Genomic DNA, 25,726 nt, shown 5'->3' with positions numbered 1-25,726 from the left:
ACGCCGGCAATCCAGACCTTCAGCAGTCGCTGCCGCGCTCCCGTAAAAGAGCAACAGTGACTGTGGGCGAGGCAAAGCCACTGATTTGACGCCCGGAGTGACAGATGCGATTGTGCAGAGGTGTGGGAGTCCTGACACAACGATTACTGAAAACAATGGAGAGGCGAGTTCACATTTGAGCACACCGCAAAGACCAGTTACCTTTCTCTGTGTCCCGGGAAGCAGAAGGAGGCGGGAGTGGGAGGGGGAGGGGGGGTTGTTTAGGGGATGGCGGTAAAAATGAAGAAGGGACGCAATGATGGCGGTGAAGGAAACGATAAAGAAAGAACGAATGCGTTAGAGGAAGAAATGAAAAAAAAGGAAGAACATAATCGGGAGAACGGGAGGATGGAGTTTGTGTTATAGGAAACGGGAAAAGAACAAGCGGGGTGGACGAGAAAGGGAGGAAAAAGAAAAGAAATAACAGCAACGTTAATACACAACATAGTCAGACACAATGCTGTTTCACTTGTCTTCCTGTGAGGTGTGTGTGTGTAGTTTGTGTGTGTGCACCAGAGCTCAGGTCTGTGTACTTTTCATTTCAGTGGATTATGAATCGGCTACATTCTAATACAGGACACACTTCCTGTGCTATGTACCTGAATATGTGCATCCTACACACACGCGCACGCACACGTTGCTGCAGCTCTCGCTCTTCAGCTTCACCCAAAGCCATTTCCCATTTCCCTCTACCTTTTCCTCCTCCCAATCTCTTTCATCCATCTCTTTGCATTTGCTCTCTTTAATCTCCCCATCGCTCTCCTCAGCTCTCTCTCTCTCTATCTCTCACTCCTCCACTCGCTTTGTTTTCCACAACGGGGAGAGCCCCAAAAAAGAGAGAAGATGCGGCACACAATGATTCATTTCAATAGTGCGACTCGTCTCAGTTGCATGCCGCGTCGTCTGTGATACTCTATTATCGGGAGCACTACAAAGGAGTGAAGAACAGAGGGCTAATTCAAACACTGACTACCTTTGATTCTTTGATGATCCACTTTGTCAGAGGTAGTCGTGTGTGCGTGCGCACGCGCGCGTGTGTGTGTGTGTGTAGCAGCTGGCAGATTATTTCAAACAGGACTCTTCTGTGTCTCCTTCATCTGCTCTATGAGCAGCGGGTAGTCGGCGGCACGCACGCACACAGGCGCAGAGACAGACATATGGAGCCTACGTCAACATTTGTATAAACGCCCTCGCCGCGTGTAAACGAGTCCAAACATGTTTTACCAAAATTAACCTTTTTTCTGTCTGAATTTCAGTCATGACTCTCTTCCCTCCGTGTACCATCTATGCTACCCCCTCCTGCGCAATTTCAAATTCAGGCTTCATCCTTCATCTCCCCTTGGTGGAATTGGAAACTGTTGAAATTCAGAATGGTCAAAAAGTTCCTCTCACTCACTTACCCCAAACCTCGTCCCAATTTTCCCTAAGCTAATTTGCATGTGAGCACTGGTCTGAATCCTTTATTACTGACGACATTAACTCCAGAACAGACTTCCGCCTTCCAAAAAACTTACAACATTATCACAAGATTGCAATTTTTAGCTGAAGTATTATTTTTTTAAACCATTTTAAGTGTTCCAAGAGCCAACTTCCATAACCGAGGATCGGACCCGCCGTGGTCTGCTGCCCGACAGACGGATCAGAGCGGCGTCTGCAGTGATGCGTGCGTTTAAAAGAGGCGAAGCTCTCAATTTACTTATGGTCATGAACTCCGACCTTAAGAACAAGAATGTGGATACAACGTGGAATTACGTGGATACGAAATTAGTTTCCTTATTGGGGTGGCTGGAAGTGTCCGGACTTCCCTGCTGAAGCTGCTACCCACCGAGACCCAGACCCAGATATTAAGATTTTATTTTATTATTGTACAGTGGTTTTGGAACTCAGTGTGAAGGCTCTAGGTGGCGCCATCATGGCAGCACCTTACTAAGATTTTTTTTGTCAGCACCAAGGAAGTGAACTCTGGACTTATGTACTTGGGAGTTTGGCTACTGGAACAAAAGCTGACTTGATGACATTGTGGGATACCTGGTTGTACTCAATCTATACAAGTTACGCTCCAGTGCATACTTGGTAAAAAAGGATAAACTCTAAGCAAAGGCTAATTCAAAAATGAGGCAAAGAGGTGGAGCTTGATGGAGGTCAATGAGGATTGACCATAGAGCGCACATAAAGATGCACAACGCATTTCCTATTTAGTGTACAGTCTATGACCAATTTCTTTTTTAAATCACCCTCAAGTGATCATCTCTGGAACTGCATTTTGCTGCACTTGTGCATTGACTCCAGTTTTGAGGCAGGGATTATGGTCCTTAGCACAAACTTCAGGGCTGGAGCCAAAGGTTTAGAAATAATAAGGTAAAAAAACAAAAACAATAACCATGTAGAAACTCTAAGTTCATTTTGAATAATCTTTAAGGATCCGTACATACATTATATTACAAACCTTCTCTATTTGTATAGACAGGAGAGTTAGTGTGAAGACACATCGAGAGGAAACAGAAGAAAGAGTGGTTGGCTCACTTTGTGCTTTGGTATAGAAGGACAGGCAACAAATCAACCAAGAGCCACGAAAACATGAATGACACATGAGCCTCTGAGATGTCAGAAGAGATTTAGACAGGAAAGTGAGGGGAGAGCAGAGATGGATAAAACCTCAAGACAGGAGAGCGATAAAGGCGTGAGGCCAGAAAGCCAAAAGGAAAAGGTGGGAGTGTTGCAGAGAGGAATAGAATATAGATGTGAGACCCACTGGGGCGTCGGATGGCGTGAGGAGGTGGTGGAGAGGAAGAAAAAAAGAAAAAAGTAAAGAGAGGTACAAGATGAAAGGTATGAAAGCTCTAAAGCAAAGAGATGAGTTAAAGCAAGACTCCCACCACTCTTGTTCTTTATTTTCCTCTCTGTGCTTCACATTTATCCAGAGCTAAAAAAAAAAAAAAAGAAAAAAACAGAGGGATGACTGATTCACTACTACCGATCTCTCTTTGATCCTGAAGGCTGTGAGGCAGCTTCGGCTGGAGAGGATGCGTACAACCCAGAGATTAAATGAGGTCACGGCTGCAGGTGTATACGCCGATCTGTGTTTTACAGGACCATCAGTGTCTGCAGCTCTGACATCAGTCACCCACCACTGTAGTCCTAGCTGCATTGTGTGTTGTAGTAATGGTAGTATTAGTGTAGTACGGTGGCCGACAAGGGCCAAACAGACGGCAACTACCCAATACGTCTCAGTTCAAGAAAACAGCTTCAAGTACAGAAACGATGACAAATCTAAACGAGGTACAAAAAGAGGAATGTGGTGCAAATGAAAAAACATGTTGCAAAAAACAAAGACGCATGCATCATCATGAAACGCGCTGCAAATAGAGAAACGATGCAAACCATGAACATTCACGCTGTATTTTCACGGACAGTGGTTCAGTCAGTTGTTAGTGGGAATTTTGGTATCGATCGGATACCAAGTAAATACTACGCTAGCATCGCCGATACTGATACTTTTCAGAAGTGAGTTCTGACTTTAAACTCAGAATTCTGACTTTTTTTCTCAGAATTCTGAGTTTAATATCCGAACTCACTTTTTTTTCTCACAGTGGCCCCTAATCCTCTTCCGTAACAGAGAGGGAAATGTTGGCTCATTAATTTTCCACTTCAGAAGTGAGTCTGTTTGCCGAGTAGTTGACTTCTTAACTACACGACGCATTTTAATAACGGCATCATTTCCAGCTGTGCGATACTGGTGTGATGCTAGGATTTCAGTTTCAAACTCTGTCCCTATCGACCGTTTCATGGTTTGCATCGTGTCTCTATTTGCAGCGCGTTTCATGATGATGCATTCGTTTTTTTTTTTTTTTTTGCGGCACGTTTTTCCGTTTGCACTACATTCCTCTTTTTGTATCTCGTTTAGACCTTGTGATTTTGCATCGTTTCTGTACTTGAAGCTGTTTTTCTCAAACTGACACGTACTGGGTCGTTGCCGTCCGTTTGGCCCTTGTTGACCACCGTAGTGTGGAGCTGCAGGAGAATTCCCCCTCACACTTAAACATGGCTTCCATATCATGGTATTTCTAAAACTACTAATGTTAACTTTAAAAGTGGCAAATAACCATCTTATTCGTAATTTAGTTCAATTAGACGTATGGGTAAAATATAATATTTTGTGAACATTGTGACCTATACACGTGCATGAGGAATACAAAACACTTGACACAGAAAATAGATGAAGCAGCTACACCCAAAACAAATCTGACGCATCATATTTGTGTTCGGTTAGCCACAAATCACTACGATAAACTACAACACAATACATTCAAATACCGTCAGCAATACCTGTTCTTAAAAGTGCTGACCGTGCGCGTCCTCTTCACGCCAACTGCTCAATAATTTAGATAACCGCTGATCACACTGTATTATTTAAATACAAGCGCTTTGGAAAACTTAATAACGAACTTCACGATGCATCTTCAGGTGATAAAACCGCGCAATAAAACTAAGTGTCCTGCTACTGGTGCAGTAAAAGAGGCTTTTTAAGAGGCAGTGAAAACAACACAAATGTAACTAGTCCCCATCCTGCTCTGTCGTTCTTCATTCTGCTCCGGAGCCTCTAGTATCACTCAGCAGAGACTCGTGTCTCCTCCAAACCATCTGTCACAAGCGCGCAAAACCCACAGAGCACAGTGGAAGCACACAGACTTCAATTATCAAACAGCTTTACTGTGTGTCTGGGTAGCGCTGCCCGCTATGCTAATGCACTTACATATGCTAATTGCGCCGCGCGCCAAACGCCGATTCGAAATGTCTGAGCTAGGAAGCTATTGTGACTCTCCTGTCAGCAAAAGGTAGACGAGCGGGAGGGAGTGTACTGTGTGTGAGTGTGTGTGTGTGCAGATAAATATGTTACTGATCGCAACTGATCCAGTTACTATTATTACTGACAGTGTTGCGGCTTTGGTGGAAAACCAAAGTAGCAAAGTGAATGTGTGATTCAGTTTCAGCGCTGAACCCTGACAGGTGCGCAGCACTGAAGCAACAGCTGGATAATGATTTAGAGAAAGGCCCTTTCACACATCATACTGCAAAAAAAAAAAAAAAAAAAAAAAAGCTGTCTGGTGTGTACGCCGATCAGGCATAACATTATGACCACCTGCCTAATATTGTGTAGGTCTCCCTACACGATGTACAGGTTCCATCTGAGGGTGTCCTGTGGAGGCCAAACCATGTCAACACCTTACGCTGTTTTCATGTTTCCTTAGTTGTTTCAAATACGGTTTTGGTGTGCGTGTCTGTGCCAGGCTGCATCCTGCTGCCATCGAGGAGTGTCATTGCTGTGGGGTGGAGGTGTCCGGTCTGCTCGAGGTGTGTGCTACATGTCTAAAGGTTTACCAGCAGAACGATGAACTGCCACAAGCTGGTCAGTGTTATTCACTTCACCTGTCAGTGGTTTTAATGTTGTGGCTGGTCGGTGTATATGTTTATATTGAGCTATTTTTTTTTTTTTTTTGTTTTTTTTGCAAAATATTCCAAATATTCTTCCTTTAAATCATTTTTTGATTAAATCTTACAGTCACAGATATAACAATATTTATGATGATTAGAAGTTGAGAAGTCAGCCCTGTACATGCTTTCATATTCAAATTCTTGAATTCTACAAATCCTCGCAATCCTCATTAATTTTGCAGATACAGTAAAGCGCTAAGACGAAGCACCTTATTTTCTCTATTATTTTTTTTTTAATTTATTTATTTGTATTATTTTTTTTTATGTGACCCTGAGTGCCAGCAACTGTGTTTGCAGAAATCGTCCAGCGTCGACTGTAGTTTATTGTAATGGAATGTAGAATACAAAAGGTCATTAAGCTCGGAGATAAAAACAGAAAGGAGACGCACGATGCCCACTATTTACACAGCCATTAATAGCACGGTGCAGAGCTGCTGACAGGAATTAGCTCAGGTTTACTGCGGTATCGATGCTATTTTATGGTGCACCGTCAGGTATTTACAGTAGGTTACAAAGCCAATATTTTAATTAGCACCCAGCTAGCCAGGATTTTTTAGGTTGATGTACTGTATAATGATATTGATACTGGCAGTAATATGATACCAATATCGTAAAAAAAAAAAAAAAAAAAATTGTAGGTTTATAGGTTGTAATTTAACCCAACTTGTCTCAAGATGCTTTAAATATCCCAGAAAGAAAACACTAAGTCAGTGGTAGAAAGGAACGCTCCCTTCTAACAGGAAGACACGGCAGAACCCGGCTCATTTGGGGACCCATCTGCTTGAGGCCGGCTGGTAGAGAGACACAGAAAAAGATGAATATTTGATATTATTTCTTTCTCCCATATTTCTCTACTGCCACTTTCATACCGAACTGCACGTCTGTCTCCTCCTCTAAGAGGGGATTTATCAATAACTTGACCACACTTCCTCCAGACTCACTCAAGCTTTCGTTTAATTCATACTACGCTCAGCTCTGCCTCCACCAGTTACAAGGAAATGTTGGATTATGCAGTGTACTTAATTTTTTTTTCCAACTCTCACGGTCCAACAGGACGGCTTCACAGAGCAGTTGACATGGCAACATGTAGTCATCGTGATGCCACATCATGTTTCTATAGTGTCAAATAACTAACTAAAACAAAAGTTACTAGTTATATTAAGTATCTAAAATTACTGAAACCATCCTTGAAAACAGAAATTATTTGATTTGTATTTTAGTTTTTTGGTTCGGCCCAACCACTATGGAGAGATTAAGTAGGGGCCCCCTACCTATTATATGTGTTATATATTAAACTCAGTCTAGTGCTTTTTATAAATATACATTATTATTATTATAATTTTGCATTCAATATTAAGCTATTCAAATAATACATGTTCAATTTCAATTTCAGGCCCTGCAAATGTAAACATTTAAACAATTTAAACAAATGTAGTAGGAACAGTGAATCACCAAAACACTGCTAGCTTCTCTAACGCAGCGTGCGTCTGGATTTCACCTGGGGACTGAATAGGCTCTCGGCCAACTGCGGTGAACCTGACAGAGTGAGCGTGTAATATGGCGATAGGGGCGGGGCCTACTGTGTGCAGGAGGCTTTGATTGACAGGTCTCGGCTAGTGTGGCGCCGTGTGATAACCTTGATCTATCCCTTCACTAAAATATATTGGATTCATGTTAATGTGCATTTAAATAAATGTATTTTTCGGGGGAAATTAAAAAAAATATATGAAAAGATTTTACGACCCCCCTCCAGTACCTGCACGGATCCCCTGTTGAAGACCTACATACTAAGCTAATCATATCCCAGAAAGTTAACTAAGTAAAAGTACTGTCAGTCTTCTCCCAAATAAACCTGTTTCCTAAAATGCAAAAGGACTCCTTTAAATAGTTGGGCTGTATGAAGACAAACATTACGTAAAGCAGACTTTTAGAAGTAATTTGGAACTAACCAGAGCGGCACCATCCATGCACAGTGGCCCCATACTACTTAAAGCCTATGTGATGAGTGAACACGGTAAACCCCTCTGCGACCTGGTGAATTAGTCATGGCCCACAGCTATTAGCGAGGGCCTAATGTAAAATGTCTGTACGTAATTACCTCTCTGCGCCGTAAACTTGTTTACAGCGCCGAGATGAGCAGCAAAATGAGCACCCGGGGCCGGAGGAGGGGCCCCTTTACATCAACACTGCCACATGACACATTCTCCCCGTCTCTTCATACACGCTTGCACACTCGCAGGAACACACAAAGAAGCACGCAATCGCCAATATCGCCGAAGGCAGCAGAGAACTAGGACGAAATCAAGTCAAAATAAAAAAAAAAAACTAAAAAAAAAATGCGATGTGTTAAGAGGCGCACGCAGCACACGATGCAGCCGGTGAGATTTGAACAGGCAGCTGATGTTGTTCCAAGCAGCCGCGTCTCCGTTTGATGCATCCTCTGTACGTCTGCGTTATTTCTAAGAAAACTTGCGGATTTACAAAGCTGATGGCGGAAAAACAGAGGGAGAAACAGGCGCGACCCCGGTTTATGTTGATGCAGCTTTGTGACCCAGTTCCAAGCGTTCGTTTTGGCAGCTAGGCAAACCAGAGAGGGAGGGGCAACGCGCAGAGGGAGTGCGCGCACACACACACACACACACACACACACACACACACATTCACGCACACACAGTACCCATGTGTCAACACTCGTCATCTTTCATTACCTATTTAAGAGCAGAGATAGGTGGGTGGGCGAGATGGAAAGACATGGAGTGTGTCTGTGTGGGGAACGAGGGATGTGTGTGTGTGTGGGTGTGTGTGCGGGTGGGAGGGGGGTCCTGCTGTTCTCTGTGCTCTTGATCATTTATACATCACACTGCTCTTCAGCATGAGTGTGTGTGTGGGGGGGCATGTGTGTGCCTCTGTGTGTTTTTTCCACATAAGTGCCAATATTCTGTGCAAAAGCTTCAGTGAGATGTCACTTCAGTAAGACGCCTCCATTCATGTATTTTACTAATGTGTGTGTGTGTGTGTGTGTGTGTGCATGTGGCAGAGTGCAGAGATTTGATCTTGAGTTAGTGTGGGGAGTTATTCCAAGCTCTACTCTCAGTGCAGTTTGGATCATGAAGCTTGCACGTAACCTAATTAGCTGCATGTGCCATGAATCATTATGTTTCCTGCACATACAGTCGAGAAACGTGCAGCCTCTTCTTCTCTAGAGGGGGAATACGCTTCCTTCTTTAAAGGGTGTGTACGCCAAAGTCACAAAATAATACACTGTCTTCTTGCATGCCTGCTTATTTATTTATTTATTTTCAGAAACAATGCCCAGCGATATTGTTAGGATGGCTCAGGTGGTGGAGCAGGTTGCAAGGTTAGCAGTTTGATCCCTGGGTCCCACCACATGCTGAAGTGTCCTTAGGCAAGACACTGAACCTCAAGGCACCTGAGCACTGCCTTGATTCATTTTATATATTTATCTTTTTTTTTTTCTCTTAAACCTCCTGAGGCCCAAGCATTTGTTTTGAATGCATCTTAATTTCTTTAAGATAAGATTAAGATCTCCTTATTCGGAGTTAGCAGGACTTAAGAAGTATAAAAAACAAGCAACATCTTTGAACTGGAAGTAGTTTTTATTTTGCTGTATATTACAATTTAACCCCCGGAGTTCAGAGCATAATTGGCCGACTACTTTTGGTTTTATTTATATTTCATCTTAAAAATGGTTTACATTGCCTTGTTTGGTATCATTCTCTTCAGCACAACCTCACTTTACAATTATTTTTTCATTTTGACAAACTATATTAACACACTGGACCTAAAACCACACTAAAACCATAAAATCCAAGTAGGAAAGTGTTAGATTTTTCACTGTGAAAACCACAAACATGTTTAATGAACCATTTTTATAACTTAGAATGCAAACATAAAGTGTAAATTTAAAAAGCTTATGTACAAATTTAGCAAACAACAAAGATATTATTATTATTATATTTAATTATATTTCCATTAAAATGCAGGAAATGCATCATCATTTTTCTTTTTTGCTTCTGAGCAGCTGGCTAGCTATCGTTTTGCTTTTCACCGTTTTTTCTGTACACCAGACGCGCACCAACATAACGGCAATATTCAGGAAAATCATTGTGTGTGGCGTAAATCATTTATAATTAGTTTAGTTTTCCTTGGCCTATCAACACAATTGTTTTAGGTTAGCACTTTCTATGAAAGTTGAAACAGAGACGCTGTGTCTTGTGGCTACGTCGCTTAAATTGGTCATGTGATTTGGACGCACCGGCACGTCCGTCGACACCGGGGGGTTAAGTCACCAGTGTGTACCAAAATATAAAACTGGTTATTTTTATTGTAAAAGCAGAATTGGAAATGATGAAATCCCAACGTCCTCAAATGAGTACTTGTGAATTTGTTAAATTTTCGTGTAATATCAAACCAAAAAAGTTAATAAGCATAAATAAACACGTTTACTGACCCTTGGCTGCCAGGACACGGCAGAAAAAAGTGTCTCATTATGAGGACAACAGGTCTAAATGGAGCAGAACAAGAAGCTGCCACAAACCTGAAACACAACGTCCCCATATGAGGACGCCAGGTCTCAGGAGGTTAAAAATGATTTGAATATAATAATTCATCTCTGTCATCTAATATATTTGTTCTTGTGGACACGTTGGCAGTCGCCCCGCTGAAAACATGATCAAAAGCCAACATGAAGGCTTCAAGTATTCAAATGTATTCTGCTCAAACAGCGGCTGGCGTCTGTAGTTGGAGTAAGTGGGAGGGCCACGGGGCAGACGGTGACTGCACCAGCGTCCTGCTGCGATCAGACTTGTGTGATCAGCGAGCATCAGCATCACCCATCTCCGCCTCTCTGCTCGCCACGGCCAGGACCAGAGAGGGTTTTATCGAGGTGAGATTTATTGGCTGCTGGGGCACAGGGAGGGAATCTATAGGAGGAACACGGGGAGTAATCTGTCAGGGAGACAAGGATTATAGCAGGTGTGCCTAACAATGCTAATGAAAGACTGGACAGGAAGGGAAATGTAAGAGAAAAGCGGTTTTCTTTTTGTTTTTTTTAAGGTTTTTGTTTGTTATTCTGTGTGAGTTTGTCTGGCATTTGACATCTTGGCTGTAGAGTAAGGAGCGTGCCCCCCGCCATCGTAATGACCGTTTAGAGAACGGGGGTTTCTGGGAAGTGGGGGGTGGGGGGCATACCCTTAGAGGAGCTGTGCGGATGCGTGCGGCCAAGTGGGAGTGATGGATTGTGGGTAAATGGAAGGAGCTGACGTGAAGGAGCGATGACTTGCGGTCAAAGAGAGATGTCGGTGTGGGTCTCCAATCAGAGCGGCGACTGGGGAGGAGAGGCCATCAATCACTCTGGCATCTATCGAGTGGGTCTAGGTGTTCGGCCTCCGTCCCTGTGGGCCGTCACGGGGTCCTTGCATGTTAATTAAGGCTACAAGGGCTTTGACATCAGCAAATAAGCTGCGGTTGCGCCGGGGGCCTTGTGAGTGGAAGGGCATGAAGGGTGGCTGCCACAAGCCAAACTCACTTCAGTGACACAAATGGAGACGATCGCGAGAGGGTTTTCAGCTCTAAAAAATTCATGATACTCAAGGCTCACGTGTCTCCTCTCTTCTGTTCTCTTCTCCTTCACTTTTCTTTTCTTCTCTGTCCACAGAAGGTCAGCGGTGGAATGAGGGAAATTAAGTGAGTGGCGGAGGGAACAGGGTCTCACTGCTGCCCACTAATGAATATGAATGAAATGTGGTGTGCATTTGTAGAAGTGCGTTATTGGTCATTCACTGCAGTTTCGGCCATTAGCGGGAAAAAAAGAGAAAAAAGAGAAAAAAAAGGGGGTAACATTCATTTACTTAAACACACAGACATTAGCCAACGCAAAGACGCCGTTTAAAAATGCAACATCTGAATCTCCACAGCCCTGCCTCAACCTCAATAAGTGTCACATGCCGATGATGAGAAGAAAACAAGCGGGAGCTGCCTCCCTAATGTCGTAAATCATTTCACTTTTTTTGTTCTTTGCTTAGTGTTTCCCTGCTCATCCCTCATCCTCCTCTCTTTTCCTCCTCCTCCTCCTCCTCCTCATCTTCTTTTTATAGAAGAGAGAGGGGGGAAACTCCACATATGCATTCTGCACTGTAGCATTTATCATGCACACACACACACACACACACACACACACACACACACACATGCCTTCACATACATCCTCCCCGGAACACATTCAGCGGAGCGGCACAAGACGCTTGCATCAAAAATAGTAATATTTTAGCACTGCAGAAGACTCGCACGTCAGCCAAGTGCAATATCAAACAGCCCCAAACAGCCATGACACACACACACACACACACACACACACACACACACTCTCTCTCTGAAAGATCCCTGCAGCACATCCAGACCCTTTAATCCTGTTTTTCCTCATCCCATCCTTTGCTTACTCCGTCTCCTTCTTCTTTTTTTAACTTTCACTCTAAATGTTTTATTTTTTTTGAGCAGAGCGTCTGCTCTGCTCAAACCTGCCGCCGCCGCCGACCCCATGAATCCCCACAACTGATGGCCAGTCAGACGGTGAGAGAGAGAGAGAGAGAGAGGGAGATGGAGAGGGAGAGGGGGGGGAGAAGATCAATGCACACAGCTTGAAGTGAAACACAGCAGGAGGCTGAGAAGTGAAAAAAAATTGAATAAAAAGTACGTGCATTAAACATGTTGTGTCCTCCACTCAAACGGAGCGAAAGGGGATGTTGGGTCAGTAAGGAAGAGAGGCGGCGGCAGATGACAATTAGGAAATGGGTGGACGCACGGATGGACGTGGGAATGAGTGAAATAGAGAGAGGAGTACTCACACAGCCAGGCATCCTCGCCCCGTTACAGACAACTACCTCCCTGCCTCGTTAGCTCCTTCTCCACGGTGACATTGCTGCAGCCCCTTCGCCGCGGTACCCCGGGGTAAATCTCCTCCTGTCTGCCTCCTCTCTTTTTTTTTTCTTTTTTTTTTTTTTTAATCCTCTCGGGCTCCTTCCCCGCTTCTCCCCCCCACCTTCTCCTCTTTCTCTTCCCTTCCCCTCCCCTCCCCCCTGCCTGCCTCTCTCCTCCCTTTCCCTCAAATACACCTTCCTCCTCCTCGCTCTGCTTGCCTGGTCCGAAGAGTCTCCTGCGAGGTCTCGCCGTGTCCTGCCCGGTGCGAGCGGAGGAGCATGCCTCTGTCCGTCCTCCCTCGCTGGCTCTCCGCCGCTCTGTTTTTACCCCCACTCCCTCTCAAAAGCGCTGTCACGCTTTCTCCCCTGCACTCTCCCCCCCGTTTGTCTTGGGTGTCTTATCCTCTCCGTTCTGCTGTTTTCTCCCTCCCTAGACTCACTGAAACTGATGAAACTGAACAAAAAAAAGAAGAAGGACAAAAAAAGAGAGAGGAAGGATTTCAACCCCGCTAAAGTGCAACGGCGGGACGAAAACAAAGAGGGGCGGACAGAAGAAGAGGCAAAGCTGCGCAGCCGACGGCACAAAGGGGAGGCAGAAAGAGCGCCAGAGACAAAGAGTGGAAAGAGCTTTACAGACAGAAAGATGGGATGGAGAAGTGGGGGCAAACTCATGCATGCCCACTCATTCACCATCACACACGTACAAACAGGGGGCTCCAGATATAGACCTATGACTTCATCAGTTCAAGCCCACGCACGCACGCACACACACACACATGCAAACACGTGTGCGCGCGCTAGGGGCGTGCACACAATCAGACTTGCTGAGTGCTCCAGATATAGCTTCATGACTTCATCCAGCCGCTAACCCCTCCTCCCCCGTCGTCCCGCCCTGTTTAAGAGACGGGGGACTCATTCATATTGAATCAACCTGAGGGGCAGAGCGCATTCAGCACAAGACTTGGGAATATTCCTCAGATAGACGGATACAGAAGGAGACAGGGGGATGGAAAAAGAGAACATGGAGGGGGGCAAAGAGAGCTCGGTGTAGAAATATCCCCCGCCTTCCACCTCTGCCTTTCCTGTTGCCCTTTTGTGCAAGTCCCCGACATCACCTGCCGACTTCAGTCGGTTACGTGTCTGACATGCACATTTGTGCCACGTCTAAAACTGAGTCACAGTGGAAGCGAATGCAAAAAATATTTTCGCAACTGTCACAGCAAAAGCCCCGAAATAATGTGGCAACCATTTGCCCAAATGATCAGCTCGTCATCAAGCTCTGCAGTGGCCTGATAAGGAGCCATTCATTTGAATCAGGTGTGCTGGAGGAGGGGAACATCGAAAACATGCAGGGCAGTGGCCCCCGAGGACCGGAATTGGGCAGCACTGCTCTACATTAAATTTTATGTTTTTGTTTAACCTTTATTTGACCAAGGGAGTCCTGGCCAAGACAGGCAGCAGCGAATACAAAACACAGTTACAAAACCACACAGTTGAAACACGGGCTAAAGATGAGAAAAAGAAAAAAAAGATCAAGCAGATTATAAAAAACAAGTGCATATTGTGCAGTCAGCCTCAAGCACTCCCATGCTGGGAGCGCTTGAGGCAAAAGTGCTCAGAGAAATTAACTTTTTAGTTTTTAGTTTCTCAGTCAGGTTGCAAGTTTGAAGCACATTATTCTTTGAGCTGTAATTGTATGAATAAAGGTCTAAGCTCAAACTATGAAGAACACCCCCAAGACTTAAAGTTTACGTGGACGGTGGAGTCAACATTTGGTCAAGATCAGCTTCTCTGCATGAGCAGACTTTGAGTACAGTGCCCTCCAGTGGCAGAACTGTGCAATTCCAACCTCAAACCGTAATAGTGAGAAGTCAGAGACACAGACACAGTGCTGCTGTTACATGTGAAGAACTCCTTCTTTCTTAAAACAACTATTAGCATAAATGAAAAACTCAACGTGGTGCTAGAACATCGAATATCTTATAATATATTATATACGTTTACTGATTTTCTGTGTGCCACAGTTTTTGCCAGACAATCTCCTCGCTTTGGGATCAATAAAGGATTATTGCATCACGTTATGGGGCACAGCGCTGTCACAGTGCAGCAGTCCCTCCCATAAAACACTCCTGCCTTCACCGCTGTGTCCTTTCCTGAATAGCCAAACAGACCAGAGCAATCTGAGTCTGCAAGCAACTTATTACAGCAACAAAGCAAACATGTCGTCTGAGGAGAGGATTCATGCGTTCTACTAAATCATAACTTTCCGCTCGAAGGCACAGTGTCCCAGTGAAATAAGGAGACTCCTGTGTTTAAATAAAAATTCCTGTTCAAAAAAACACTGAGACAAAAAAAAACACATCGCTGAGAGATGTGGCAATTTTGCCCCGTGTTTAAATGTCCACGTTTGCATTTCAAAGACGGACATGTCTCCGTTTTTGATTTGAGAACAAACCGTAGAAGCCATGAGCCCTAAAACCGAGCAGAAGAGTGCGAACTGAACCGGAGCTGGAGGATGGAGAGAGTGGCAGCTTTAATGTCGTAACAGAGAGAAAGAGATGCATTGAGAGAGGAGAGGATGAGAGCCACTTCTTTCCACGACACGCTTTCTCCATTACCGCAGAGAGAGGCAACCGCTGAAAGTTTCTCAGTCCTCTGAGACGGAAGAGGGTGGTGGGAGGGCTTTCTTTCTTTTTTTTCTTTCTTTCTTTCTTTCTTTCTTTCTTTCTTTCTTTCTTTCTTTCTTTCTTTCTTTGTCTCACACGCGGTGACACTTGTGGAAGTGTCGCCACCGAGGGAAGGGAAAAGAGAAGAAACACCGTAGGAGAAGAGTGGGAGGGTGAGAGGGAGACTACGGCAGCACTTAAAAGAATGAGGAGGAAGACAGATACGAGACGCGGAGACGAGTGGAGGGAGCGCAGATGCTATTTTAAATTCCATTTTCACCCGACCCCTTAACAGCTGATTACACATGTCAGGACCAGACTGTTCCTTGAACTGCAAACCTCCACAGACTTAGTCTTAATGGTCACTGCCTTACCCGCAAAGGGGCGCCATGTGTGTGAATTAAGTTTACATCTGCACGGGCAAATATGCATAATGTCTCATGCATATTAACTGCATGCATATTACATTAGCACTGATGTTTCCAGATGTGTAGAATGTTTGTGGGTTAATGGAAACCAAACCCTGAGCCTCACCCCCCACCCACCCTCCCACCCATCAGCAGCTGTGCTAGCCTCAGCTGAATAGTGAAAGGTTGAGACCATAGGACACTGCCAAATAACAGAGGGTCCCATAAGTCCTCATCTGGAACTGAAACACTGAGCGACAGTAATTATAATAATTATGGTGTTTTGAATGTAATGTGGACTGAATAATAATGAGGTTTAAAGATTCAGCTTTGCACATTTATAGGATGTGTATACTTGTTGCATGTTCATGTGTGCGTGCTTGTTTGGATCCAAGAAGTAATGAGGTCAGATAGTCACCCCCGTGAAGAAACAACCACAAACGCAAAATAGTTCTATAGATCACACTTGTAACATCCTCCTACCTGTCGTGGTCTCGGCCGACTCCCCAGACACGGATGCTGCTGATTGGCTGAGAGTGAAGCAAGCTGTGGTCGTCTGGGTCGACGAGGGTTAACATGCGATCCTGGAGGACCAAAAGCATCCCTTTACCCTGTGAGGCATCAGACGAGGATATACCACAGCTGTGATTCCCAACGTTAACAAATACAAACTTTACACTGATCACAAAATCGTCTGGGTTGCTACCAGTGAGGAGCAAAATGTCCATTTAAATCACACCCAAGGGAAGTGTGGGAACAAATCTTCCTCTTTCTTTTTTCTTTTTATTAGACATTTCTAACTGTGAAACGCGTTTCATCAAACATGAACTCATCAACACTCAATAAACCACCCCACCGCTAGACATATTGTACACTGCACGCTGTAAACTGTCCGTGCTGACACACTGACCTCCCCCCAGACACCAGCTGAGTCTCGTATGTCCCTCCTGCAGTAGGACAGCTGTCTGATACAATGGTGGACGGCCACGCTGCTCCTCCCCTCGCACAGGTCCTGCTCTGCCATCTCCACCCAGCCCAAAGATCGCACTGGAAAAGACTGAGAGACGCACACAGGTAAAAAACACATTTCCGCTTCACAAAATAATCTTTTTTTTCTTTTCTTTTTTTTTGTCTTTAAATGATTTAGATGTAACTCTACAGCTTTGGCTCTAAATGTGAATCAGTCCCACACTCGAACACACTCACTCACATTTGACTCCAGCTAAACAGAGTGAAATCACACAACTAAATTACAATTAAAAAGAAAAACGCGTCGATATATGAGAATTGTAATAAGGTAGGGAACACGATGATCGGGCATAACATTATGACCACCTTCCAAATATTGTGCAGGTCTATGGGTTGGGGGGAGAGGCTTCTGTGGATCATCCCACAGATACTTGATCAGTTTGGGATCTAGTGAATTTGAAGACCACGATCACGTTCTGATGTTTTTCATGGTTTTTGAGTTGTTCCTAAACCGCTTTTGTGTCACTGCTATGGGGCGGGGCTTTCTGGTCTGGTCTGGTCTGGTGTAGCTGAGTGGTCCACTAGATTGTCAGTATCTACTTCTGCTGCCTGTGGTTTTAATTTTGTGACTGATCGTAGTTTGCATGAACCTTTGGCTCCACTACATAGTCAGTATTAATTTTTAACAAATTCCAAATTCCAGCACCGACAAGTCAGCTATCTTGTAAAGATAAACCTCCGGATGGGCCATTAGGAAGAAACCTTTTGAATGTCATAGAACATTTGTAGAGAGAGACCTGATTGAGATGAATGAACCCCGACTCAGTGAACACATGCTTTTAAGAGACACTTCACTTCAAAGGCAGAAAATGACTATTTTTACCACCAGTTCAAGTCTTGTTTTAGTATTTCTTGGATATCCCTTCGTCTGTGATAATAAGTGAGATCTTAAGACAAGCTGACATTATTATTAGAAAGTCAAAAGGGTTTTAGCCAGATTATTTGATCCACACCTGCAAAATATGTAATAATCTAGGGTTGGTAAAGGAAAAATGTGTGAGTGCAGTGGTTTTTCTGCCACTCTCACTGTTCATGTTTCTTGTTGTGCTGTTGTTGAAACATTAATGTGATATCATTAACAAAAATATAGATTTAAGTAACAATAAACAGCTTTCTTTTAACTCCCCTCCCATCAGGTGTGCTTTTAGCTTAGTTCTACCTTTACAGTGAGAGACACTGACACTAGTGTGCCATCAGAGATAAGATGATGAGAGATGACACTGACGAAGGCAGCACATGAAAAATGAAATATGAATATGGGAAGGCTGTATGTGTGTAAACTGCCTCAGGCCAGCAGCTACTACCATCCTCTCTCCTGACTTCCTTTAGCTCCTTTTTTCCTCTCCATCACCACATACACAACACCGCTCCACTGCCCATACTATTCCCTCTCGGCTTCTTCCTCATTAAACTTTAACGCGTTCTAAGATCATATCTGAATCCCAACGCATCTACTTTCCCATGGAGGCCTCTGAATATCGCAAGCTCTTCTTTCACTGGGATTTTAAAGGTATTTCTCATTCTTTATAATTTAAGTTCAGCACTTTTTGGAAAAAAAAAACGAGACGCCTGTCTGACAAACAAAACACACGTGTTACTTTAGCGTTAGCATGTCGCATAAGAGAACAGAAAGTGACCAGGTTGGACAACATGTCCTTCGATTTGCTTTCACATCTAGCTGCTCCCACTCTCACAGTGTTCATCAGCCCACATTTCCTCTGTTGGAGTCTGTCTGTGCGCTATCCTTCCACAAGGGGGCAGCTAAAACTACTCTTTCTGGAAACATATAGACCACAGCTCAGTTCACAAAGTGACCACTGAGCGGCGCTGCAACGAACAGCGAGAGAGGAGACAGGCTGGTTACGTCACTGAAAACACAGCTTAGAGACTTCCTCATATCAGCCAATACATCACCTGCTGAAGGGCACGTATTTAATCCATTAAATGTTATCACATGTTCAGTTGTATCAGAGCAGTATGATAATAATTTAACTGAGGCATCAGTTTGCCACACAAATACTGCTGCAAACTCTGGAAGCTGCGATGAATTAAATATTTCCCTGACACAGTGACAGATAATTCCTTAAATTTATAAAATATAATTGTCTATAATTAGTTTTTGTGTCTTTGTGTGTTGCAGCTGCCCGACAAAAGCAACGACTCTCCGTGCAAGTTTCAGTATTGCAAGTGCATCACCAAACTATCGCACAGTGCAGCATTTAACCACAAACGTTTTAAGATTTTAGTAAAATCTACTCGCCACCAAATAATGATTTTCTATTTCAGATGCAATTATCAAGCTTCCTGCGGCTTTGTGTTGCTGTTTCGTGCTTACCATCGCCTCCGGATCAGAGAATGTGTTGTCCAGATCCACCGTCTCCAGCTGGGCCGGGGGGCTGCAGGGAAAACACGGGACGAAACAAACAGGCCTGTTTTAAACACCAGTGGAGGAAACACACCACAAAATCTACATTGCTTGTGTCTTTGAGTGTTACTTGAGCTTAAGTGAAGCGTAGCGGAGGGTAGCGCCTTCGAATGCCTTCAGACTGGGGTCCGGATAGACTGGGTAGTCCTTCAGCTCCTGGAGCTGAAAAGAGACAGATGCTGTGAAAACACCATTGTTTGCCAACTTTTTTATATAACTTGCTTTGAAATAACTGAATAGAATAATGGTAATTTTTATTTCATGTGTTAGATGTTCATCTTTGTTCAATATGAGCTTCAGACTGACTGAAGTGGAGCAGAAAGAGAGGTCTAGGCATTAAAATACCCAAAACAAATAATAAAACTGCGATTAGGCCACAGAGATATGTGCATATGACTGACACGCCTTGATTTTACTGTCATGACATAAAAGGATGACGACAGCAGAGCCTTTAAAGGTTTTAAGGCGGTGGCAATAAAAGGTGTTTAAAGCCAGTGAAAGAGAGAGACGGTAATTAACCCATAAAAAGAAGTGCTCGCCCTCACGTTTGCTGCGCAGGTGTTGGTGCTGAGACTCGGTCCAGAGGAGGTGACGTCATTGGAGGGGGTGGATGAGGGAGAGGGGGAGGGGGGAGGGGAGGGGGAGGAAGCGGAGGGCGAGGGGACCGGCTCCACCGAGCTGTCAGATATCAGACTGCTGGGGCGCTGTGGGAGAGAAGGAGGGACGAAGATGAAAAGAGGATGAAAGCAACACGGAGGCGCTCTGAGAGACGGGGGACGGTGGGTTCGTCGCTGATTGCCATCGGCTTTTCCAACATTTGAGACGCAGGTGCAGGTGTGACTGTCGGCCTCTGATAAGGAGGCACCTCCCAGCTGAAAACTGGATTTATTGTGTTTTACTATATTCACATATTCATGCGTACTACATTCACTTTTTACAATAATGCTTCTCAGATTAAATTAAAGTTAGCTTTTAGAAACCCAACAAATAACCACGAACAAAGCATCTATATATAACTTGTTTGCTGACCTTCAAACTGATTGGAGGATGGTGATTAATGTTCAGTAGAATAAAATACTTTCAGTATGTTGATATAATGTACAGATTTAATTACTAAAAATGCGAGCATTAGTTGACTTGAATATATGTTTTAACGCGACGTGCCGTTGTTGTGTGGGTCCTCTCACCTCACTGGGGGGCTTGAGGGTCTCCTGTGTTTTCTGTTGTGGGTCACGCTCGGCGTCGGGCTCATTGCCGGTGGAGGAGGCGGAGGAGGAGGAGGAGGAGGGCTGGTTGCTGGAGGCAACAGGTCGGTCGTACTGCGTGGTGCCAGTGGGAATGTGCCAGAAATAGACCTCGGATGAGTCTGAGATCTCCCGCCAGCCCGGGGGCAGGTCCCCTCCACCCCATACATCTGCTGATGGACGACAGCGACGCACAAAAACATATTGCGCGTGAGCGTGCGACGCAAACACATGCATATGCATGCTCGCACTCACGCGGCCTCTGCACATATGACGTGGGCACATGCAAAAGGCCAGACACACAGACAAGAACGGACCAGATACATTTCAGAGATGGTCACTCTGTCCCTACTTAGTTTCTGTTGTCATAGCAACTCCAGGTCTCATCCCTTGCAGTAGGACCCAGTGGGTGACACTCTCTCCCCCTTCCTTTTCTCTCTCCTTTCCTATATTTCTCTCGTACCCTTGTATTCTATTGCTTTGACATACGCACTTGACAATGATCTCATATCAACACCAGATATTTTTTCACAGCCATTTATCTGCAGTGTCCTCTCCGTCCGTCCATCCTAATCACTCTGCACCATTAAGGCTGCTCCCAGGGGCCTTAAAGGTTCCAGCAGTATTGTTGGAGTGACTTGCTTACTTAAGGAGAGTTTTTTTTTTTGGTAAATTTCCAGATGAGACAGTTCGTGGGAGGTAGAAAGATGGAGGGAGAGGAGGAATGAAAGTGGGTGTTATGGAGGCATGATGAAAGGCTGACACGGATATGCTAATTTTTCAACTGAAAGATTAGATGAAAAGACAAACACACACACACACACACACAAACACACATATATCGAACCTGTCTCCTTTGGAGTCTGTGGAGAGGGTGTCTCCTGGGAGAGGGTAGTCCAGCTGGAGTCTTCGTCCTCTGATGGAGTGTCGGGAGTCAGATCCATTCTTAAGCCCACTTTGGGGAGGCCAGTACCTGGTTCTGGATCCTGCGTCGGAGGCGGCGCCCGTGCCTTGGTGGGGGTGCTCCTCTCTGCAGCCCTGGTCTGTTTAGGGGAAGACGGCGGGTACTGCTGCAAAAACTGGTTCTCGTTGTTTGGGTGCAGCTCCACCTTGATCACCCTGGGCTGGGAGCTCCGAGGGGGCTTTGCAGGACTACGCGGACTGGCTTGAACCTGGGCGCAGAGGTCCTCCCTGACCTGAGGCGGAGCCTGGTTCTGGGGGTCTGGCACCCACTCTGGGCTGTTGGTAGAAGAGGAGGAGGTGGAGGAAAGAGGGGCCTCAACCACCACTGGTAGCAGGGGCTGCCTTGGTGTCGGCGTGGGCTCGTCTTCCTCTTCCTCCTCCATCACGGGCTCTACCTCTTCCTTCTCCTCCTGGCAGACCTGCTTGCCACTGTGCTTCTCTTCCTTCTGACTCTCTCTGTCCTTGACAGGACTTGCCTGCTCCTTCTCCGGCGACGGCTGCTGCTTCTTCTCCTCCTTCTCCTCTTTCTTTCCCCAGAGATCCAGATCCCAGCCCTTTCCATGGTACTCCAAGAAGCTCTTGGTCCTTCGACGGAACGGCTGCTGCGAGTTGTCTTTCCCGAGTTCCAGCCAGTCAGAACTGGGGTTGTTGATGAGATCATTATGGATTTTGCCCTCCGTGTTGGCCCTGCTCAGCTCCAGCTGCTGGCTCTCAGCTCTTCTCTGCATGTTGGCGCCATTCTTGGCCAGCTTGGGGTTGGTGGCGTTGAACAGCGAGGAGGAGGAAGAGGAGGAGTACAGGGCGGAACTGGAGGAGGACTTGGTGGGAAGGCCCCTCCCTCTGGTTACGGGCTGATTCTTGGACGACAAAGCCAGGTTGTCACTTATCCCCATGACACTCCGCACGCTGGTCATCGTGTGCCTCTGGCGGCTCTTCGGCAAGGTCGCAGAGCTTCCGGTCTCCATGGCCTCCTTGATGACGTCGCGCCCGAGCAGCTGGTTGTAGGACGAGCGGAGGCTGAGGGAGGTGGGAGGGGTGGCCGAGGTGCCGCCACGACTGGCCAGACCCCCGGTGGAAGGGGTGGAGCCAGAGCGGGAGAGGGGAGGGGTTTGTACCGACATCATGGCTGACAGGAAATACACTCCAGAGGTAGATCTGATGGGAGAGGAGACATCAGTCATGAAACAGCGTGTGACCTGATGCCCGACACAAGCTTGATTCAGAAATATTTTACATCAGATTTGATTTTATAATACTTTAAAACCTTGACAACAATCATTCTTGTGGTTGGAAGTTTATTTTACACCCACTTACGTCTGTGACTGCTAATGTTTGCGTCTCTTGATATTTTTTCAAATCTTTGCTCCTCTGGTCTAATACACCACTTCAACTACTATGATTACTATCACTATAATGCACATAATACAATATAAAACATATAAAATAAAGCTACTAAAGCTGCTCTGTGGCTGCAGCTCAACCAGTCGCTGAGCCTTTTATCAATGCATTATGGTGCAGATTCTTGTTGAACCTTTTTACACATAAGGCGTCACAGTTGAAGTGTTAAAAAAAAAAAAAAAAAAAGCTGGAAAGCATTTGCATGATATCTGGAGTGAGTGAGACCCTCAACCAGGACTGACATTCAAAGCTGGAGCTGAGCACTAAGCTGGTCTCCGGGGAGAAGAAGTGGCAGCCAGCTCCTGCTAACTAGCTAGCCGTGTCTCTTTTATCTCTGGGTGGATCAGCTCTGTGACGGCGCATACAGACAAAGACAGTGGTAGAAGATCATTGCAATCCTAAGGCGCGGGGTTGCGTCCGCTACCCCCTCTGTTTTGAAATAACTGAATGAGGCTACTAACATGTGTGGAGATGCAAGATAGACAACAGATACAGGTAGGAAAACATGTCCAGACACGCAAGCATATAACATAAACATCCCCACACGCGATCGTATAGTGATGCAGTCATCATCGGGGCCTGTTCTCAGAAACATGGAAAACTCAAACGCAGCAGATTTCAAGGCACGACAAGATCTTGGGAAAGGACGGAGGCAGGATTCTTGCGGCGATCAGAATCCCAGGACGTTGCAGTTTGTCCATGCGGGGCCCCTACCTGCTCTCCTCTACCTGGGCGGCCGTCGTGTTGTCCCTCTGTCACTGAGCCAAACGACCGGGACGACCTGTTTGTGCTGAATCTGCGGTCCCTCTTTTCCAGGCCTGTGACTCACACACAAACACGGTGTCAACAGGTGCACAGTACCTGCACCGCACTGTCTGTCACAGAGCCCGAGCCTCCTTCATAATGTCGTCTTTAGGGAACCCTTTGCCTCGTAAATAACATTTTTTAAAAATGCAGAACATACGAAACGTGCTGGAGCTTTTTCGCCAGACGGATCCCAGCAAACACCGTGTGCCTGTGCGTGACTCACACATCCTGACACAACCCAAAAAAACACTGACACAGAGATTTCAACTCCCCAAGACAAAATTGTCTCTAAGCTGCACACAATCTGGACAAAGAGAGCAGCCCTTTTTTGTATTTCTTTTTTCTTCGCATCAGCCAGGTTGGTTTAACAAAGTGGGGCAAAGGCAGGATGCTTCAGGGGCGTGTGGAGGAGAAAGGATGGTTATTAGAGGCAGAATGACACAGCAGTTTGCAGGACAGTGGGGCACAGTCAACACTCAGAGGTAGTTAGGCTGTTGTCCTCAATAAATCTGTTGTGCTCCGCCACAGCGGAGGCCATTCACGAGATGGTCGCAGCAGCAACAACGGCCACATGTGTCCTGATTAAACAATTAAGTCTCAGTCCATTAGCTTTTCTTATTTCATCCCGTCGCTCGCTCGTTGTAATAATGGAAACTGGAAGTGAGAAAAGAAGCGGATGTCATGTAGTTCAGATCCCCCGTCATAGATCTGATTGCACTGGAGAAAATTAAAAGTTGTTGACAGACAAAATAAAATGTCCCCCTTCTCATTTTGGACCAACAGGATCCATATATGCTCTACATCTATCTATTTTTCTGCTCATCTACTATTTTGAGCTGCGTGTTTTCACCTGAAGGTCACTTTAAAAATAGAAAAATAAAAAATAAAATAAAGATCATTTTGTAGCTTTAGGGAGTAATGACTATACCTAAATATCGACGAGATCTCAGTCAGAGGAATCCGTCCTTTAATTTGAAAAGGCAGGCCCCTTTCCCCAACTCAGGACGCGAAATGCAACAGATGAGAGCACAAGCAAGGAGGGGGTGAACTTGAAAAAAGTCGATGATGTCATGGGTGGAGTACTCTAGCCCCCCGTTTCTCGCTGCCTCCTTCATAAACTCCATCGCCGACACATTAGAAACCAATCTTTACATCAACCACAACGCAGGGGAGGAATAACTGGCGTTGCAAACCTGTCAATATGTGAACATACGCAGCAAACCTTGAGCATCCACCACCTCCATCCCTCTCTTGCTCTACGGCCAAATCAACATCATCACCACCACCATCATCACCACCACCGCCGCCGCCGCCGCCGCGGCCGCACTGGGAGGGGAGCGCATCCCATCGAGAGCATCTATTTACATCCACTCACCGCTTCGGTCAGCCTCCAGGCTTCTGCGCCTCCCTTTGCCACCGCGACAACACACAGCGCAGTGAGCAGGGGCCGAGGTCGACGGCCGCTTTTAAGTGCCAGTCCGCCCGTAGCTGCAGCCGGCCGCCCGTATTTAGATCACATCACATCATCTGCCCTCCCAGCGCCGTGGCTCGGTGCTCGCTGGCGGCCAGGCTGCGCTTTCCTCTCTGCGCCAGAGGATCCCGGAGCGGAGCGGCGCTGTGGAGCTTCCCCTTCCTCCCGTCGGCCAATCAGAGCCGCGGACGCAGGGACGCCGGGCGCACGGAGGAGACGCAAACACAATAAATCTGCCGGTGTTATTTTGCATCTCAGGTAATGAAATCACACATCATCGGACTCTTACGTCATGCGGTAGTTCGGGGTAAACGCGAGCGGTTTATTGTTGCCGGAGAGGCTTTATCACAGCTGTCTCTGAAGAATCAGGAGAAACAGAAGCAGGTGGTCGAGCTCTTCGGGATTAATATTTAATGAGCACTGACTCAGCACGGTGTTAAACCACTGACACGATCCGAAAAGTTCTTAACATCAAGTACAGATTATATTTTAGTGCAGCTTTGTTGGAATTAAACTAACTGTGAATACAGGCAAAACTCTGAAGTCTTAAGAAAGAAGAAGAAGAAATGAAGATCAGACTTTTTTTTAAAAATTCTTTTATTATATATAATATGTGCGTTTAACAGTATAGCATCATTCCCACAGTGCATCATAAGTGACTTTGGCATGTCTGGTTATCAGACCACACATGTGGCCTGTTTCAGTAATTACACTTAGACAGCCTCGACCCATTTAACCTAAAACGCATAATTAAAATACTGTCAGAGCGTTACATGTACATGTAGTGAGAGAAAGCTGTAACACAATATTTTTCATGTGAGTAGTTCCACATTCACTGAAGGCACTGAT

At 45.5% G+C, this 25,726-nt stretch overlaps 1 protein-coding gene across 3 annotated transcripts in view; it reads right to left on the bottom strand.

Annotated features, from left to right (window-relative positions):
* The window catches only part of LOC125007940 (amyloid beta precursor protein binding family B member 2), a 35,872-nt gene extending 10,764 nt beyond the window's left edge, over positions 1 to 25,108 (bottom strand). The window contains exons 1-9 of one of the 3 annotated variants that reach the window (XM_047584885.1): positions 24,782 to 25,108; positions 21,086 to 22,356; positions 20,182 to 20,408; positions 19,540 to 19,698; positions 19,065 to 19,156; positions 18,905 to 18,965; positions 16,451 to 16,597; positions 16,024 to 16,151; positions 202 to 207 (exon numbers count right to left, since the gene is read on the bottom strand). In XM_047584885.1, the coding sequence (XP_047440841.1) occupies positions 202 to 207; positions 16,024 to 16,151; positions 16,451 to 16,597; positions 18,905 to 18,965; positions 19,065 to 19,156; positions 19,540 to 19,698; positions 20,182 to 20,408; positions 21,086 to 22,325 (2,060 nt within the window). In that variant the 5' untranslated portion in view covers positions 22,326 to 22,356; positions 24,782 to 25,108. Of the gene's footprint in view, positions 1 to 201; positions 208 to 16,023; positions 16,152 to 16,450; positions 16,598 to 18,904; positions 18,966 to 19,064; positions 19,157 to 19,539; positions 19,699 to 20,181; positions 20,412 to 21,085; positions 22,357 to 24,781 lie in introns of all 3 variants that reach the window. The other 2 variants (XM_047584884.1, XM_047584887.1) reach the window with 2 other exon arrangements.
* Positions 25,109 to 25,726: the final 618 nt, after the last annotated feature.

Source organism: Mugil cephalus, chromosome 5, assembly GCF_022458985.1.
Source record: "Mugil cephalus isolate CIBA_MC_2020 chromosome 5, CIBA_Mcephalus_1.1, whole genome shotgun sequence".
Classification (NCBI taxonomy): Eukaryota; Metazoa; Chordata; class Actinopteri; order Mugiliformes; family Mugilidae; genus Mugil; species Mugil cephalus.
The sequence above is the reverse complement of the archived record's forward strand: the minus strand, read 5'-3'. Positions and strand labels throughout refer to the sequence as shown.